Genomic DNA, 16,260 nt, shown 5'->3' with positions numbered 1-16,260 from the left:
TGCTACCACTGGCCAATCGCAGAAGGTCCGCCCTCTAAATGCTAGTCTGTGATTTGGTGGTTGAATTTCGCCCGCTCGCTCTGGTCTGTGTACACCTCTAATAGAGTCAGTTAGTCAGTTCTCATGCTCAGGAACGCTGTGAAAATGCCAAAAAGTACACTTTTGGAGGCAGCGAGGAACGGACTTAAATATCAAAAGTAGACACAACATTTAATGAGTAAAACAGTAATTTGTTATAGAATTCTTGCTTAAATTGGTCAAAAACTCTGTTATATGGGTTATGGTTTCATTCTGTGTGTTGCAGTATCATGTCCCCCTGTTCCTGGTATGATGTCCTTTTGGGTGTAATGTCCTCCTTTTTGGGGTGTAATGTCCTCATTTTTGTGGCTTTGAATGTGGCCACCCTAGTCATGGCCAAGGCTCATTGATGCACGTAGGGAGCGAAGGCTGGCCTGTGTGGTCCGATCCAACAGACGAGCTACTGTAGCTTAAATTGCTGAAGAAGTTAATGCTGGTTCTGATAGAAAGGGGTCAGAATACACAGTGCATTGCAGTTTGTTGCCTATGGGGCTGCATAGCCGCAGACCAGTCAGGGTGCCCATGCTGACCCCTGTCCACAGCCGAAGGCACCAACAATGGGCACGTGAGCATAGAAACTGGACCATGGAGCAATGGAAGAAGGTGGCCTGGTCTGATGAATCATTTTTTCTTTTACATCACGTGGATGGCCGGGTGCATGTGCGTCGCTTACCTGGGGAACACATGGCACCAGGATGCACTATGGGAAGAGGGCAAGCTGGCAGAGGCAGTGTTAGGAGTTAAAGGATCTGCTGCTGAGATGTTGGTGCCAGATACCACAGCACACCTTCAGGGGTCTAGTGGAGTCCATGTCTCAATGGGTCAGGGCTGTTTTGGCACCAAAAGAGGGACCAACACAATATTAGAAAGGTGGTCATAATGTTATGCCTGATCAGTGTACAGTATATTAGATCCAATTCAATGAATAAATTACAACTTTCTAAACACTGGAGCCCTATTATGCTACAAAAGAGTGAGGAATGATAAATAAGGTGCTGTACATGCAAATTTGGGACTGTACTTTCCAGTATTCATGGTTGCAGAGTTAGCTTAGCCTGCTAACACCCAACCAAGACAGACAGCCAGGACAGCCAACCAGAACAATCATAAATTACATTCAAAATCTTGTAATCTGACTAGCTGTGCACTGACTTACTGTGTCCTGTGTACAATTTCAGGCAGTTCCACTGTTAAAGTTAGTGCCTCCTCTATTTTAAATCCAGTGCACTGCAGTATGAAGCACTGCTCCTCCAGAGCTGTGAATATTCCTGACATTTCCCTGAATATTAGCCAATGTACCTTTGGAGTTGATTCCTAAATTCCATTTAGGGAAAAAAGTAGATACAGATGTACATTTACACCATATTATCACTGCTAAATTAAAAAAGTTCATCTTTCTTTTTTATCTTTATCTTTGTACAGCGCAGTGAAGCCCCATCAACCTCCAGTTGTGCCTGTTAGGATGCCCAGTCAGGTTTAACGCAACACCTTGGATTAGGGCTCAAGAGAAAATGCATCTCTTTAATAGGTTTTGCCCTTTTATCCACACTAAGTTTCTAACCAAAAGCACCAAGATAAGAGATAATTCTTAAAACAAAGTTAATAATTAGTGTGCAGATGCTTATATTCAAAGTGATTCACGATTAAGCTGAGTAGTTGAGTGTTAAGGCTCTCGCTCAGGGCAATCAGGGCAGCTTGGTGGAACTGCAATTTGAACTCAATTTTCTGATTAGCACTGTCATATAGTAAAGTATGACGTTTTACAGTTGTGCGGGACTGTGCTAAATCTGTGACATGAGTATGTGGACACCCCTCCCTGTGGTTTGCACAAAGCCCTGACCCTGACTTTAACCACATAGAACACTTTTTGGGAATTAAAACACTGATTACAATCTAGACCCTTTCATGGCCTTTTAAATGAAAAGCCTTCCCATTTGCCCATGGTTCTGGAATGAGATATCCATCAAGTGGTAGGTTATGGTAGTCATGGGAGGCGCCCACAAACTTTAGTCACTGCTCATAAATTTATTCTTATGCCAGGATGGCTACCCTTCTAGGTTTGAAATATGTATAAATTTAGTTTATGCTACATTACAATAAAATCTGAAAAAACTAGATATGATTTGAGACAGAATAAATTTTGGGTGGTATGGACTTAGAGTATTCGTTAGCCCCATTAGCCCCAGTGCAATTAGTTACCTATAAGCCAGTGCAAAACTAAATAAGCAAACGTTGGACGATTGCTTCATATTGGGTGAATGAAAAGTTGTTACTGTGTACCATTGGCTGAACCATGTTTTGGCTGAACCATTCCTGTAAATGTAATGTATGATGGATGTATGGGTTGGGCCTTTCTCTTAAAATACCAGTTATATGAAGTTATGAAGCTGATTTTTAATTTTCTAATATAGGAACATTGTTTACATTTTTTGACTGACAGACGAGCAATAGCTCTCATATCACACAACTGAAATAACACTAACCTTTTTTATTCTTATATAAAAAAACAATGCTTGCTGTATTTTTCCGAACTATAAGATGCGTTTCTTCTTTAGCAAGAGTTTATGTTTATGACAGGGCACTGTGTATGTAATACTTTCTAATACTAATACTAACATTATTAGCAAGTGTCATTAATGTCAAGTGTAATTTGCTCATTAATTACTGGTTTTGTGGTTGACAGACTACTTAAATAATAACCAGCCTAAATAAAACGTAAAATTAGACGTAAAAATCCCTGAAAGCCACAAGGATGTCATATTTTGTTAAGTGGAATTGCGCATGCCGAATAACGTCTATTTCATTTGAAGTTTACCACAATAGGTGGGTGTACACCATTAGGTGGAAAATTATTTCTAAGCAAAACTAGACAAACATGCTGCATTGTTAGTTCCATTTCCACAAATAAGTTTTTACATCATTGCACAGACATGTGATTTCATCTAATATTAATCTGAATTAGGCTAAATTTGATGGTATTAATAGTTTACTTATGTTTTCAGCTGGGCAGGCAGGGTGACAAGCTGTGTACATCTCTTGTTCTGCATGCCAAGTTATCTTAGCTTACTATCAACTGACTAAGCGAGACAGATTGCCAACAAACTCACAGTTTACATGGCGTTATTCAGTGCCAGCAAAATCATTTCAGAAAATTATGTTGCATACAACCCAACGTCAGAAGAAGCTGAGACAGTATGTAAAATGCAACTGAGTAGTTTAATGTTAAATTTAAGCACAATACTGTATTATGGTGGCAGCTGTCCAAGAGCTGCTCCACATTCAGAGGTTTGTTTCTCAGCATGGTCTAGTTTGAGTGGCAGCTGGGGATATGTTGACACAGCAAGATGTTGATCATTTGACCTCTTAGTTGACAATTGCTTGTGCCTTATACCTCTCTGCGTTGCCTAGTTTGGCTGGCAGGTGTAAAATGTTCTGGGGTATTATTAACCTAACTGGTTATGTCATGATGGTTTGATGATTCACTACAAAATAAACTAATAAATACGTAACATTAATGTATTAAATGGAAAAGCACCCAAACATGCCATATTTGGACATGTCATATTTGGTATTTAATTATTTTTTAATGTTTTAAATTCAGCTAATTCATAGCAAGTGTGCATTTATATTTCTGCTGCTCTGCTTGTAAAGCTTTGTTTTAATCAGAATATTACTAAGCAAGTATACTGTTTCATTAAGGCCGGTTCTTCCCCGCTTAAACACCATTTTATTGTTCGGAAAATATGGAAAATCATACAAGCAAACAAGTTATATTTATATAAAGTAATGAAGAAAAATATATAAAGAAATGAAGAAAAAATTTAATGTGTACATTTATTTACTATACTTATATTATTTTAAGATTATTTTAAAAGGGACATCCATTGTGGGGCTTTTTTCTGTGCTGTGGAAAGCTTTTGCACAGTTCAGTAGAGCCATCAGACATGAAAAGAATGAAGTAGAAATGTGTGTGTGTGTGTGTGTATGAGTTTTGTGTGTTGGGTGCTGATGTACAGTATATGCACCAGTCAGATTATTTATACTGGTACTACAGAAACTGCTAAACTAAAGTAAATGAAAATGTCATGCAGTCATTTTTGCCTTTAAAATAATGAAGTGCCTCATTTAGCTGATACGGGAAACGGAAAAGGGTGGTGGTTTTATTGTTATCTATTCTTCTAAAAGATCACAAAACCTGTTCTACATTTTGTACCAAACGATGTACCAGTGCTTCCAGACTTTAGTCATCTTCTGTTGGTTAAATTTTTTCATTTTACTCTCATTTGTGGTTTCTATGAGACAGAGACCTAATCACATACATGTAATGAGCATGTTAGTGAGACACGGCCAGGTTGGAGAGCCTAACAAAGCATTTGTGTTCATGACAGATGCATGTGTGATGACCAAAATGCAAGAAAAGAGAACGTTGAAAAACACTGGAAATAAATGATTGTTTTAAAACTTGCCTTTGCACTGTTTATGTATTTCTGTTTTCATGTTAGCAAAACCCATCACCATTTCATGTCTTGATTTATCACCATATACACTGATCAGCCATAACATAAAACCACCTTCTTGTTTCTACACTTACTGTCCATTTTATCAGCTCCACTTACCATATAGAAGCACTTTGTAGTTCTACAATTACTGACTGTAGTCCATCTATTTCTCTACATACCTTTTTAGCCTGCTCTCACCCTGTTTTTAAATTGTCAGGACCCCTACAGGACCACCACAGAGCAGGTGTTATTTAGGTGGTGGATCTCTTAAATGGTCAGTGAGATATGGGATAGTGCCAAAACTTTGAACCAGTCCCGTCCATTTCCGGTGGTTCATTGTCATTTTCAAAGCTTCAAACGTCAGTCACGTGAGGGTAAGTGACTCAATACAAGCTCCGGTACACTGTGTCAAAGCAGCAAGTGTTGGAAAAGTGACACAAGCTTCGAAGCTTCGGTATCGAACGTCCCATCCCTAGTTTTTACCATGTAAACAAATTAAAGTAAAAAATTTACATACACCTGTGGGTGACATTGTTTTTATTTTGTCACTGACTAATTGGAACACACTGGAACACACTAAAAACTGGATTTTGTAGTTGTTTTCTGGTAGTATGGCAAAATATTCGGTCGTAGGAATACATACAACAACATATGATTATTAAGATTATAAGTATGAAGAATCAAAGAACAGGAAATGGTGGTCTCTGTTTCAAGGCTGGGAGGAAGGGTTTTTTTTGGGGGGGGGGGGGGGGGGGCTAGGGGGGGGGGGGCATTTTCATGTACTAGTAGATGTTTTTCTTTTGTTGTATTGGAAAGGGGGTTTTGTTACCATTTTCACTATTGAACCAAAGCTTTGGGACCTGATCTATGGGAGAAGATTTCGTTTTTTGGTGTGTTGGAAGTAATTTTGGTTCTAGTGTGCTGGAAGGGTTACATATTAAAAGTAACTTTAGTTTTAATGTATTAAGAAGAGATTTGGTTCTGCTCTATTGGTACAGACTTTGATATATACAGTATTGAGATGAGTTTGGTACTAATGTATTGGTGTGGTTTTGGTATGATATACACCGTACAGCCATAACATTAAAACCACCTCCTTGTTTCTACACTCACTGTCCATTTTATCAGCTCCACTTACCATATAGAAGCACTTTGTAGTTCTACAATTACTGACTGTAGTCCATCTGTTTCTGTGCATGCTTTGTTAGCCCCCTTTCATACTGTTCTTCAATGGTCAGGACTCTCCAAGGACCACTAGAGAGCAGGTATTATTTGGGTGGTGGATCATTCTCAGCACTGCAGTGACACTGACATGGTGGTGGTGTGTTAGTGTGTGTTGTGCTGGTATGAGTGGATAGGACACAGCAGCGCTGATACAGTTTTTAAACACCTCACTATCACCAACCAATAGTCCACCAACCAAAAACATCCAGCCAACAGCGCCCCATAGGCAGCGTCCTGTGACCACTGATGGTCTAGAAGATGACCAACTCAAACAGCAGCAATAGATGAGCGATCGTCTCTGACTTTACATCTACAAGGTGGACCAACTAGGTAGGAGTTTCTAATAGAGGACAGAGTGGACACGGTATTTAAAAACTCCAGCAGCGCTGCTGTGTCTGATCCACTCATACCAGCACAACACACACCAACACCACCACCATGCTAGTGTCACTGCAGTGCTGAGAATGATCCACCACCTAAATAATACCTGCTCTGTGGTGGTCCTGACCATTGAAGAACAGGGTGAAAGCAAGGTTAAAAAGATATGTAGAGAAACAGATGGACTACAGTCAGTAAGTGTAGAACAACAAAGTGCTCCTATATGGTAAGTGGAGCTGATGAAATGGACAGTGAGCGTAGAAACAAGGAGGTGGTTTAAATGTTATGGCTGATCGGTGTAAATTGTTGGTTGTGATGCAATGTGTATGCTTTATTTACATGTGAGTTGCTGCTTCTTTAAACAAGGTTTTAGCAATAATGATTAAAAGCTTACTCACAAATACCTGAGGAAACAGTGACAATATATCTTATTTTTAATCAGCGTGACCATGTTAAACATTATAACATATGCCGTTTTACTTTGTTGGGAAAAGTTTGCCAAGTTGGATAATTAATATTACAGTGTGCTGGCACAGCTGTTCAAGCTGGTCCAGATGAATCCGGGTAAGGTAAGTTTATTAGACTAAGTCTAGTTCTAATTTTGGAATTTATGTGTTTCAGCTACAACAACTGTGAACAGGTTTAATAAATCACTTATATAGAGATAATTATACACTGCCAATTTTGCAGCAATGGGTTAGGGAAGGCTCTTTTCTGTTTCAGAATTACTGTGTCACTGTGCACGAAGCAAGCTATTGAGACACCAGTATCAGTGCCCAGCCATACAAATACATTTTTTCACACAAATGGAGACCTACTTCAAAGTCTTGCAAAAGGCCTTCAGAAGAGTGAATGTTGTTATGGCTAAAACGAACACACTGAGGTCAATCTACAACCCCAAATCAGAAAAAGTTGGGACAGCATAAAAAATACAAAACAAATAAAAACAGTGTTCCTTACATTTACTTTGACTTTTATTTGATTGCAGACAGGATGAACCTGAGATATTTCATGTTTTATCTGCTCAACTTAATTTCATTTGTTAATAAACATCCATTCCTGCATTTCAGGCCTGCAACACATTCCAAAAAAAGTTGGGACAGGGGCAATTTATGGCTAGTAACGAGGTGAAAAAACTAAATAATTTTGTGATTCCAAACAGGTGATGTCAACAGGTGATTGTAATCATGGTTTGGTACAAAAGCAGCATCCAGGAAAGGCTGAGTCTTTGATGAGCAAAGATGATCAGAGGATCTCCAGTTTGTCAACAAATGTGTGAGAAAATGATTGAAATATTTAAAAACAATGAACCTCAAAGAAAGATTGGAAGGGATTTGCATATTCTTCCCTCTACAGTGCATAATATCATTAAACCATTCAAGAAATCAGGAAAAATTTCAGTACATCTGGGCTCGGAGGCATCTAGGATGGACCATCACACAGTGGAAACGTGTATTGTGGTCAGATGGATCAGCATTCCAGGTCTTTTTTGGAAAAAATGGACGCTGTGTGCTCCGGACCAAAGATGAAAAGGACCACCCAGGCTGTTTTCAGCAACAAGTCCAAATGCCAGTGTCTGTCATGGTATGGGACTGTGTCAGTGCCCTTGGCAAAGGTAATTTACACTTCTGTGATGGCAGCATTAATGCAGAAAAGTACACTGAGATCTTAGAGCAACATGTGCTGCCTTCAAGACATCATCTTTTCCAGGGACGTTCATGCATTTTTCAAGGAAAAATGCGACAACGACGACCCCGTACTGTTGCACATCTTAAGACGTGTTTGCAGGAAGAATGGGACAAAATAAAAGCTGAAACACTAAATCACTTGGTATCCTCAATGCCAAAACATCTTTTAAGTGTGGTGAAAAGGAATGGCAACATTACAAAGTGGTAAATGCTTTACTGTCCCAACTTTTTTTGAAATGTGTTGCAGGTCTAAAATGCCGGAATGGATGTTTATTAATAAATGAAATAAAGTTGAGCAGATAGAACATGATATATCTCAGGTTCATCCTGTCTGCAATGAAATGAGTCAAAGTAAATGTAAGAAACTCTTTTTAATATTTGCATTTTTTTATGCCCTCCCAGCTTTCTGATTTGGGGTTGTATTTTAATATCATTTGTTTTTGAAATGGGACTCCGACAAGCTCATGTCAGGCCATATAGTATATAAGTGTGGTGGGTATTAGTGTGGTAGTAATAATAATAATAATAATAATAATAATAATAATAATAATACACTCAAAGGTTATGTACATATTAACAACATAGTCAAAGTAGCTTGATGGAAAGCCAGAAGTGTGTAAAGTGTAATCCTAGGATAACCGTAATGCTTTTCACCAACAAATTGTGATCAGTAAATCTGAAAGCAATTAGTAGTGCAAAGTAAAAGACCCAAATGAAGCAACATTGTATTAGAATATTGTTGCAAAGTCAGGAAAAACCTTCAACATAGACGTTCATGATTTAACACAGTTACAGTGAAAGATTCTTTTACAGTGAAAGTGGGTAAATGGGTTAGTTTCACGGTAAAAGGTACTTTTTTAAGATAATAAATTAATAATTTAGACATGGATTTCAGAAAAAGACTAGGCAGCTGGTTCAGTCACAAGAATTATGACATTTCCTACACTGAGAATGTTACATCAATGCAGGGCAAAGTGCTACACTGGTCATGTGTATCTAAGTAACCCTAGCAGTCAAATTTTATAATGGTGCCAAAAAGCTTGCACCCTCATTGAGTTTATTTCAAAAATAGGAGCATTTCCTTTCATTTTACTGATGTAGCTGCCTTTTATTTTATTTAAACCAAATAATAATAAAAACTGACAATGAGAGTCACAACAGACTCACCCCTTGAGACAGACTTAAGGGTGCTGTTCCCAGTCAAGCACATTGTGACTTTATTTGGCCAGGCTTTAGTCCTCAAATATATCTGAAGTAAAAACTGTTTAGTACAAACTTAAATATGAAAGCCTGTGGCACTGTGCACAACTGGCATTAGAGGACAAAAAACACATTAAATTAGTAACATTAGTGTGTACAGGTGCCAATCAGAGCTCAAAAAATAATAATACTCCTGGATAATATTCACACAGTCCCGGGAAGCCAGTCACCGGTCTGATTGTAACCACCTTAATAAAGTGCTTTCTCCAAAAAATAAACACAAACACCATTACAATAAATCTGTGTAGCATTTAGTAATTACAGCAATAAAATAGAATGCAAATAATAATAATAATAAAATAAGGATTGAAGGGTAAGCATAGGCACAAGCTAAGAGCTCCTGTATTTCTATATATGGTCCATGTTCACTTTTTGAAAGGTGTCAGTCTGCCGATGTTATGCCAGAAGTTGGAGCTCTTGCGTTTGGGCTCAGCTAACATGAAGACCTGCTGCTGTGGGAGGCTGGTGGGTAACGTTGGGTGTTTCTGGCGCAGCAGGAAGTCGTAGTAGGGCCTGGTCATGGCTGCAAAAAAAACCCCCAAAAAACTGTTTAGCAGGTTAGTAGTTTTCAAGCCAGGTCACAATAACCTGATCCTGGCTTTGTCATAGCAAGCCCATTTTGTCTTTAATATGGATTAGCCTTAACCATTAATCTGAAGCATCCTATAGAAATCATTTTAGTCTTGTCCTAGTTTTGGTTGGTATTGGCTTTAGTCTTATGTTGGTCTTGGTTGGTATAGGTATTGGTCTCAGTTGGCATGGTTCCTGGTTGTGTCTTGGTTTTATGTGGTGTGTTTTTGTTAGTCTAACCTGTAAATTGGCAAGAATCAAACAAATACTTTTATCTTTTTTTTTTTTTTTTTTTTTGCATTTTACCCCCTTTTTCTCCCAATTTAGGTTAGTCAATGTGCTAGTGGTGCCCAAGGAGGAGGTGACTTGACTGACACACTCCGATGTGTGCACAGACTACTGATCCATTCTTATACACCCACACCTCGGTGGATTTGCGTGTGACGCCGGCTTTGCGCACGGAGAGCCAAATCCCAACCTCTGCGCTCCTCCACGGCTGTGCAGGCACCCTGGGCAACCAAAGTCCCTACGTAGCCCCACCCCTTTGTTAAATCCGGTCATTTCCCACCCTAGCAGACTGGAGGCCAATTTTGTCTGCTTCAGGCATTAGCCAATTATGCCTGCTAGACGGCGCCCAGCCGACATCTTATTTTCCAAAAATAAGATGTCACTGTGTTGGAAGCCTTTTCAGCTACTAGTACTGGTAAGCTGCTTCACTGTGAGAGCTCAATAAAATGATAATTACTATCATTAAAATAAAATAAATCTTCCTGTACTTATTTCTTTCTTTATTCATTTGTTTGTTTCTTGCTTTTGATGTTGTTGAGACTAAGAGTTTGGCCCATGTTTTTTACAGGACTATTTGTTTAAGCCATCTAACACTGAACAGTGCAAATCTGACACATACTCAACTCGAGGAGTTGTTTTTCACAGTAGTCATTATTTTATTTCTTGAAAACAATACACAATATTGACTGGCAGTATTGATGGTTTATTCACATTTAGTTTTGTATAAAATGTATTTTAGTTCTGGCAGTGCCTGTCTTTTTGAGACAATAAAGAAAATAAAAGGGATATGGCTCAATATAAAACTGTAATAAAACTTTATTGCTTTAATCAAAGGACGCATTAAATCTTAAAGAGCTTACTAAAAATTAGGAGGCATTGAGTTGCTATCTAAAACCCAGTCTCACAATTTTTTCCTAATAGTGAATTATTACTTTGTCTGCTATATTAACCTACTTGAAAATTATTTAAATCCAAATGAATAAATATTACTTATTTACTTCTAGTAATTATTGAATCTCACCTTTGGGTTTGCCAGCTGGATGGCTTTTACAGACGTTTAGCATGGCCTGTTTCTTTTGCACCTCAGTGATGGAGAAGCCTGCAGTGACCAACACAAAACAAGAGGGCACATTTCATTACAAGTAGATTACAAGTAAAACAAACCGGGGTACACAAGAAATTCACACAGATACAGCGTGAACATGCCAGACTCCACACTGAAGATTATGAATTATAGATTAAACGTGGTTTAATGAAGTTGTGCAGAACGGCCGCTCAGGTGGCTCAGTGGTGAAAACACTGGCCTGATCTTGAATACATCGTATCGAATCTCAGCTCTGCCATCCGGCTGGGCTGAGCGGCCACCTGAACAACGACTGGCCTGTTGTTCATATAGGGGTGGGGTATTAAGCCGGGTAGGGACTCCTCGTAACTGATGCAACTGCGACCTCTGCTGGCTGATTGATGGCACCTGCACAGGGGTGGGGAAAGAGTGTGTTGATCAGGGTGTGTCTCTCCGTACACAAGGCTGATTCGCATATATGCACTCACCTAGTGTGGGTGACAAAATGCATACGGCTGTTGCCCACATGTCGGAGGGGGCGTGGGTTCGCTTCGTTCTCCTCAAATCAGAGCGGGGGTCGACATTAGTGGAGAGGAATAATGATGCAATTGGACGTGCTAAAACTCGGGAGAAAATGCACAAACTAATATATATATATATATTAGTTTGTGCATTTTCATATATACACACACACACTACTATATATATAGTGTATATACATATAAAATGAAGTTGCGCAGCACCAACACAAGGTGTTGCACCTTATGTAAGTATGTAAATAATACATAAGGTGTATGGATATTTTTTCTGTGTGTGTCTGTACGTAAAAGTTCGTAATCCTAGTTGGTTTAACAGCTGTAAACATTTATAAATTACCTGTTTCTTGGTCATGCTGCACCTGCTCTCTTTCGTCACTGAAAGCTCGAAGCCAGCGCTGTTTCTGCTCTAGTTTTTTAGCACACAGGAGGTGCACCTCATCTCCACCCAGAGACCGAAGCTTCACTGCATTTTTCACACTCACGTTCAGTTCTCGGTCTTTCCCATCCTCCACATCCAACACCTCAATCTTGTCCATGTCCATTCTGCCCTTATAGTACAGAATGTCCCGTCGCAGCAGATCCTGAGAGAAATGTAAAAAGGAAAATGTCAGAGTAATAAAGACCAACACTGGATTTTTTTTTTCTCTTTTTCTCCAATTTCCCCCCCCAAATTTCTCCCCTAATCTAGTCGTATCCAGTTACCCTGATTGTGTTACGCTTCACCTCTACCGATACAACCCTCCACTGCTGACTGAGGAGCTTTGCAACTGACACACGCCCCCTCCGACACATGTGCAGTACTGACTGCATCTTTTCACCTGCACAAGAAGAGTTCATATGTGGATCAGCCTTGTGCATGGAGAGACACTCACTGATCAGCATTATTCCCCAACTCTGCGCAGACGCCATCAATCAGCCAGCAGAGGTCGTAATTGCACCAGTTATGAGGAACCCTGGTCTGGCTTGTCCCACCTTCTGAACAACAGCCAATCGTTGTTCATGTAGCCACCCAGCCCAGCCAGATGGCAGAGCTGAGAATCGATATGCTGTATTCGAAATCCCAGCTCTGGTGTGCTAGAGTGTTTTACCGCTGCGCCACCTGAGCAGCCCAACAGTGGATTTTAATGCCGCTTTAAAATTAAGTCCAGTGCCATCTGCAGTAATAATTTAAAGCTTGAATATCAATAATTGCTTTTTATAATTGTATTTACATTAAATATTGAAGATATTAAAAAAAATATGTATAATAAATGCCATCAGTATCTACTGAATTTATATTTTGTTTTTAAAGTTGATGTGAAGAATGTTGATTCTTTGGCTTATATTCCTGTAAGACAAATAAGTAATATAATAAAAACGCACAATGAAAAACAATAAAAATGTATTTACATAAGTGTTTTTTTGGCTCCCCCCCTCTTGCATGGATTGCTATCTATGAATTATCCATTTCTCATGCAAGCACCTCAACCAGCCTGCAGGGGTCACAATTGCAGCAGTAATAAAAGTACCCATACGACTCCCTCCCTCAGACACGATCAGCTGTAACAGTTGGATGCCCAGCCAGTTCAATAGCTCCACCAGAGTGCCATATTATCAACACATATGGGCCTTAATATAAAGTGCTGTGAGGGCACTAGGATAGTGCTGCCGTCCCTCAGACATGACCAGCTGCAGCAGTTGGATGCCCAGCCAGTTTAATAGCTCCACTAGAGTGCCAAAACTGTAGAAATTTTTAGTATTTAGGCAAACAGAACCACAATAGTTTTATTCACACATTTACAGTGTGCCTTTTAAAATCAACCACGTTCACGAATATGGTTCTTCATTCATTATTAATCATCAGTTTCATGTAGAGAATTAAATATCAACCAGATAATAATAAAATAATAGTGCTAAGGCACTAACCTGCTTTTACTCAAAACACCGCCTTATATTTGTCAGTTTTTCAAAATGCCTTTTTAAAATATTTTCTGTAATGGTGCTCGTCCAGTGGTGGATTTGAACACAGAACCCCTACATACCACACAGGTGCCTTTACCAGGTGAGCTACCAGACTAGTTAGGAATAGGACCCAAATGCTTAGTAGTCGGATCGTGGAACAGATAATTAAATTTAAGGACAAAGACTTTCTGAATGGGACTCGAATACTAACCAAACACTCTACCACTCAGCCAAGCAGGCTCTATAGAAAGTGTCTCAACTCAGGTGGGTTAAAGACTACGGAAGCGTATTGCTGCCACACAGATAAAAAAAAAATACCGTCAGTATGTCGTTATAACGAGAAAAGGATGTCGTTATAACGAGAAAAGGATGTCGTTTTAACGAGAAAAGATGTCGTTATAACGAGAAAAGTTCATTACCTCAAATGCTGCACAGCTGATGGAGCGTATCTGCTGATGGAGAGACAGTTTGCACACATGCATGATGCTGTAACTTGTGTAACCTTACAGCTTGTGGTGCCGATCAAGATTCTCCTTTAGGATCTAAACTTGGTTTAATATTCAACATTTGTCTGACATTCGGCATTCCGATCTAAATAAGTGCTTCAAAAAACACCTAAGACCTTCTTATTTGATGATTTCTTACACAAATGAAAATAGTCAACATACTACAAAAACAAGTTTATGTTCAATTTAAGATTACGTCTATTTATCTAAAGAAAGGTTATAATGAAACCGTTTATCCAGCTCCCACTTCATGTAACGAGTTAGGGACCGTCATAAAACTAACTGAGAAACGTAGGAAACATGCACTTATCCACACTAATAAATCCATTTAAATCTGGTATGATTTGATGAATTAATGTCAAACAGTTTTTACAAAAACACATCAATGTTTCTCACCTACTACAAAAACCTTATTTTTTGAAATAACATGGTATTTATTTTACATTACATTTAAATAAAGATAAATAAATCTGTAATAAATTTATATTTCAAATATACAAATTATATTTCCAAAAATACAAATCATACCAGATTTAAATGGATTTATTAGTGTGGATAAGTGCATGTTTCCTACGTTTCTCAGTTAGTTTTATGACGGTCCCTAACTCGTTACATGAAGTGGGAGCTGGATAAACGGTTTCATTATAACCTTTCTTTAGATAAATAGACGTAATCTTAAATTGAACATAAACTTGTTTTTGTAGTATGTTGACTATTTTCATTTGTGTAAGAAATCATCAAATAAGAAGGTCTTAGGTGTTTTTTGAAGCACTTATTTAGATCGGAATGCCGAATGTCAGACAAATGTTGAATATTAAACCAAGTTTAGATCCTAAAGGAGAATCTTGATCGGCACCACAAGCTGTAAGGTTACACAAGTTACAGCATCATGCATGTGTGCAAACTGTCTCTCCATCAGCAGATACGCTCCATCAGCTGTGCAGCATTTGAGGTAATGAACTTTTCTCGTTATAACGACATCCTTTTCTCGTTTTAACGACATCCTTTTCTCGTTATAACGACATCCTTTTCTCGTTATAACGACATCCTTTCTCGTTATAACGACATACTGACGGTATTTTTTTTTTAACTGTGTGGCAGCAATACGCTTCCGTAAAAGACCAACTGTCTCAAAAGAGATACAAAAGGAAAATACAAAAACCACCTGTTTTAGGGAAATGGTTGCACGGGAAAGCTGAGAACAAAGGACTGCCAGGGGGAAAACTGGCCACCTCAAGATTCACAAGGAAGAGGAAATTATAACAAAAGTCTTTCCAAACAGAAGAGTAGAACTACAGTAGATTAACTAAAATAATTTAGAACTAATATTTTTATATTTATTAACTAATATATATTTTCTTCTTTTTTGCGAGAGAGGAACTTAAGACAAGAGAGAAATGAGGGTGAGAGTGAAAGCTCTCAGCCCTCTACCCAGAATACCGGCTGTGTTTGCTCAACATGAGACAAAGACCCAGCAAGTTCTGACTTCTTCTTCTTCTTCTTCTTTTTGTTTTTTTTGGCGGATGGCAACTAGCTTTTTGGTGCATTACCACCACCATCTAGACTGGAGTATGGAAACAGTAGTTTGTAGAGTTTTAATCTATTTTCCTATATCCTGTTTACTAATCCTGTTTCCTTCAAAAAAGAAAAAAAGAAACTTAAAATCAATTTCTCCTGACCCTTTTTTTAGGATGTCCTGAACATTCAGTTTAAGTTTATTTTCTTCTAGTTGTATTAATCTGAGTCTATAATAATGATACCTAGAGCAGTGAAGAATTACATGTTCTACTGTTTCCGGTTTATTGCAGTAATTACATTTCCCATTTTCATGTTTCTTAATTATTGCTAGTGTGCTATTTAGCCCTGTGTCCCCAAATCTCAACCTTGATATCACTTCTTCCTCTTGTTTTCCTCTGCTTGTGGTTCTGCCCTTTCCCACTCTTCTTTGAATATTATAAAGCTGTCTACCTGTCTGTGCTGTGTCCCATAACTCTTGCCATTTGTCTTTCATTTTAGCTTTAATAATACTTTTAATTTCTGCTTTACTATATTTTATCTTAATTTCAATTCTTTCTTTTCCTGCTGCTTGTTTTGCGTATTCGTCTGCACATTCATTCCCTGCTACTCCTATATGAGCCGGAACCCATACAAATGAAATTCTTGTCCCTGATTTTGTTTTGTCATTTACCAACTGTTTTATTTCCCATACAATATCTTGTCTTGCCT

General features: G+C 38.5%; 1 protein-coding gene across 3 annotated transcripts in view; it reads right to left on the bottom strand.

Moving 5' to 3' along the window:
• Positions 1 to 8,644: 8,644 nt before the first annotated feature.
• The window catches only part of LOC134309792 (rho guanine nucleotide exchange factor 4-like), a 92,406-nt gene continuing 84,790 nt past the window's right edge, over positions 8,645 to 16,260 (bottom strand). For all 3 annotated transcript variants that reach the window (XM_062991105.1, XM_062991106.1, XM_062991107.1), the window contains 3 exons: positions 11,925 to 12,168; positions 11,007 to 11,084; positions 8,645 to 9,650 (listed from right to left, as the gene is read on the bottom strand). In XM_062991105.1, coding sequence (XP_062847175.1) covers positions 9,493 to 9,650; positions 11,007 to 11,084; positions 11,925 to 12,168 — 480 coding nt within the window. In that variant the 3' untranslated portion in view covers positions 8,645 to 9,492. The remainder of the gene's footprint in view (positions 9,651 to 11,006; positions 11,085 to 11,924; positions 12,169 to 16,260) is intronic.

This window comes from Trichomycterus rosablanca, chromosome 3, assembly GCF_030014385.1.
Source record: "Trichomycterus rosablanca isolate fTriRos1 chromosome 3, fTriRos1.hap1, whole genome shotgun sequence".
In the NCBI taxonomy this organism is placed as follows: Eukaryota; Metazoa; Chordata; class Actinopteri; order Siluriformes; family Trichomycteridae; genus Trichomycterus; species Trichomycterus rosablanca.
The sequence above is the reverse complement of the archived record's forward strand: the minus strand, read 5'-3'. Positions and strand labels throughout refer to the sequence as shown.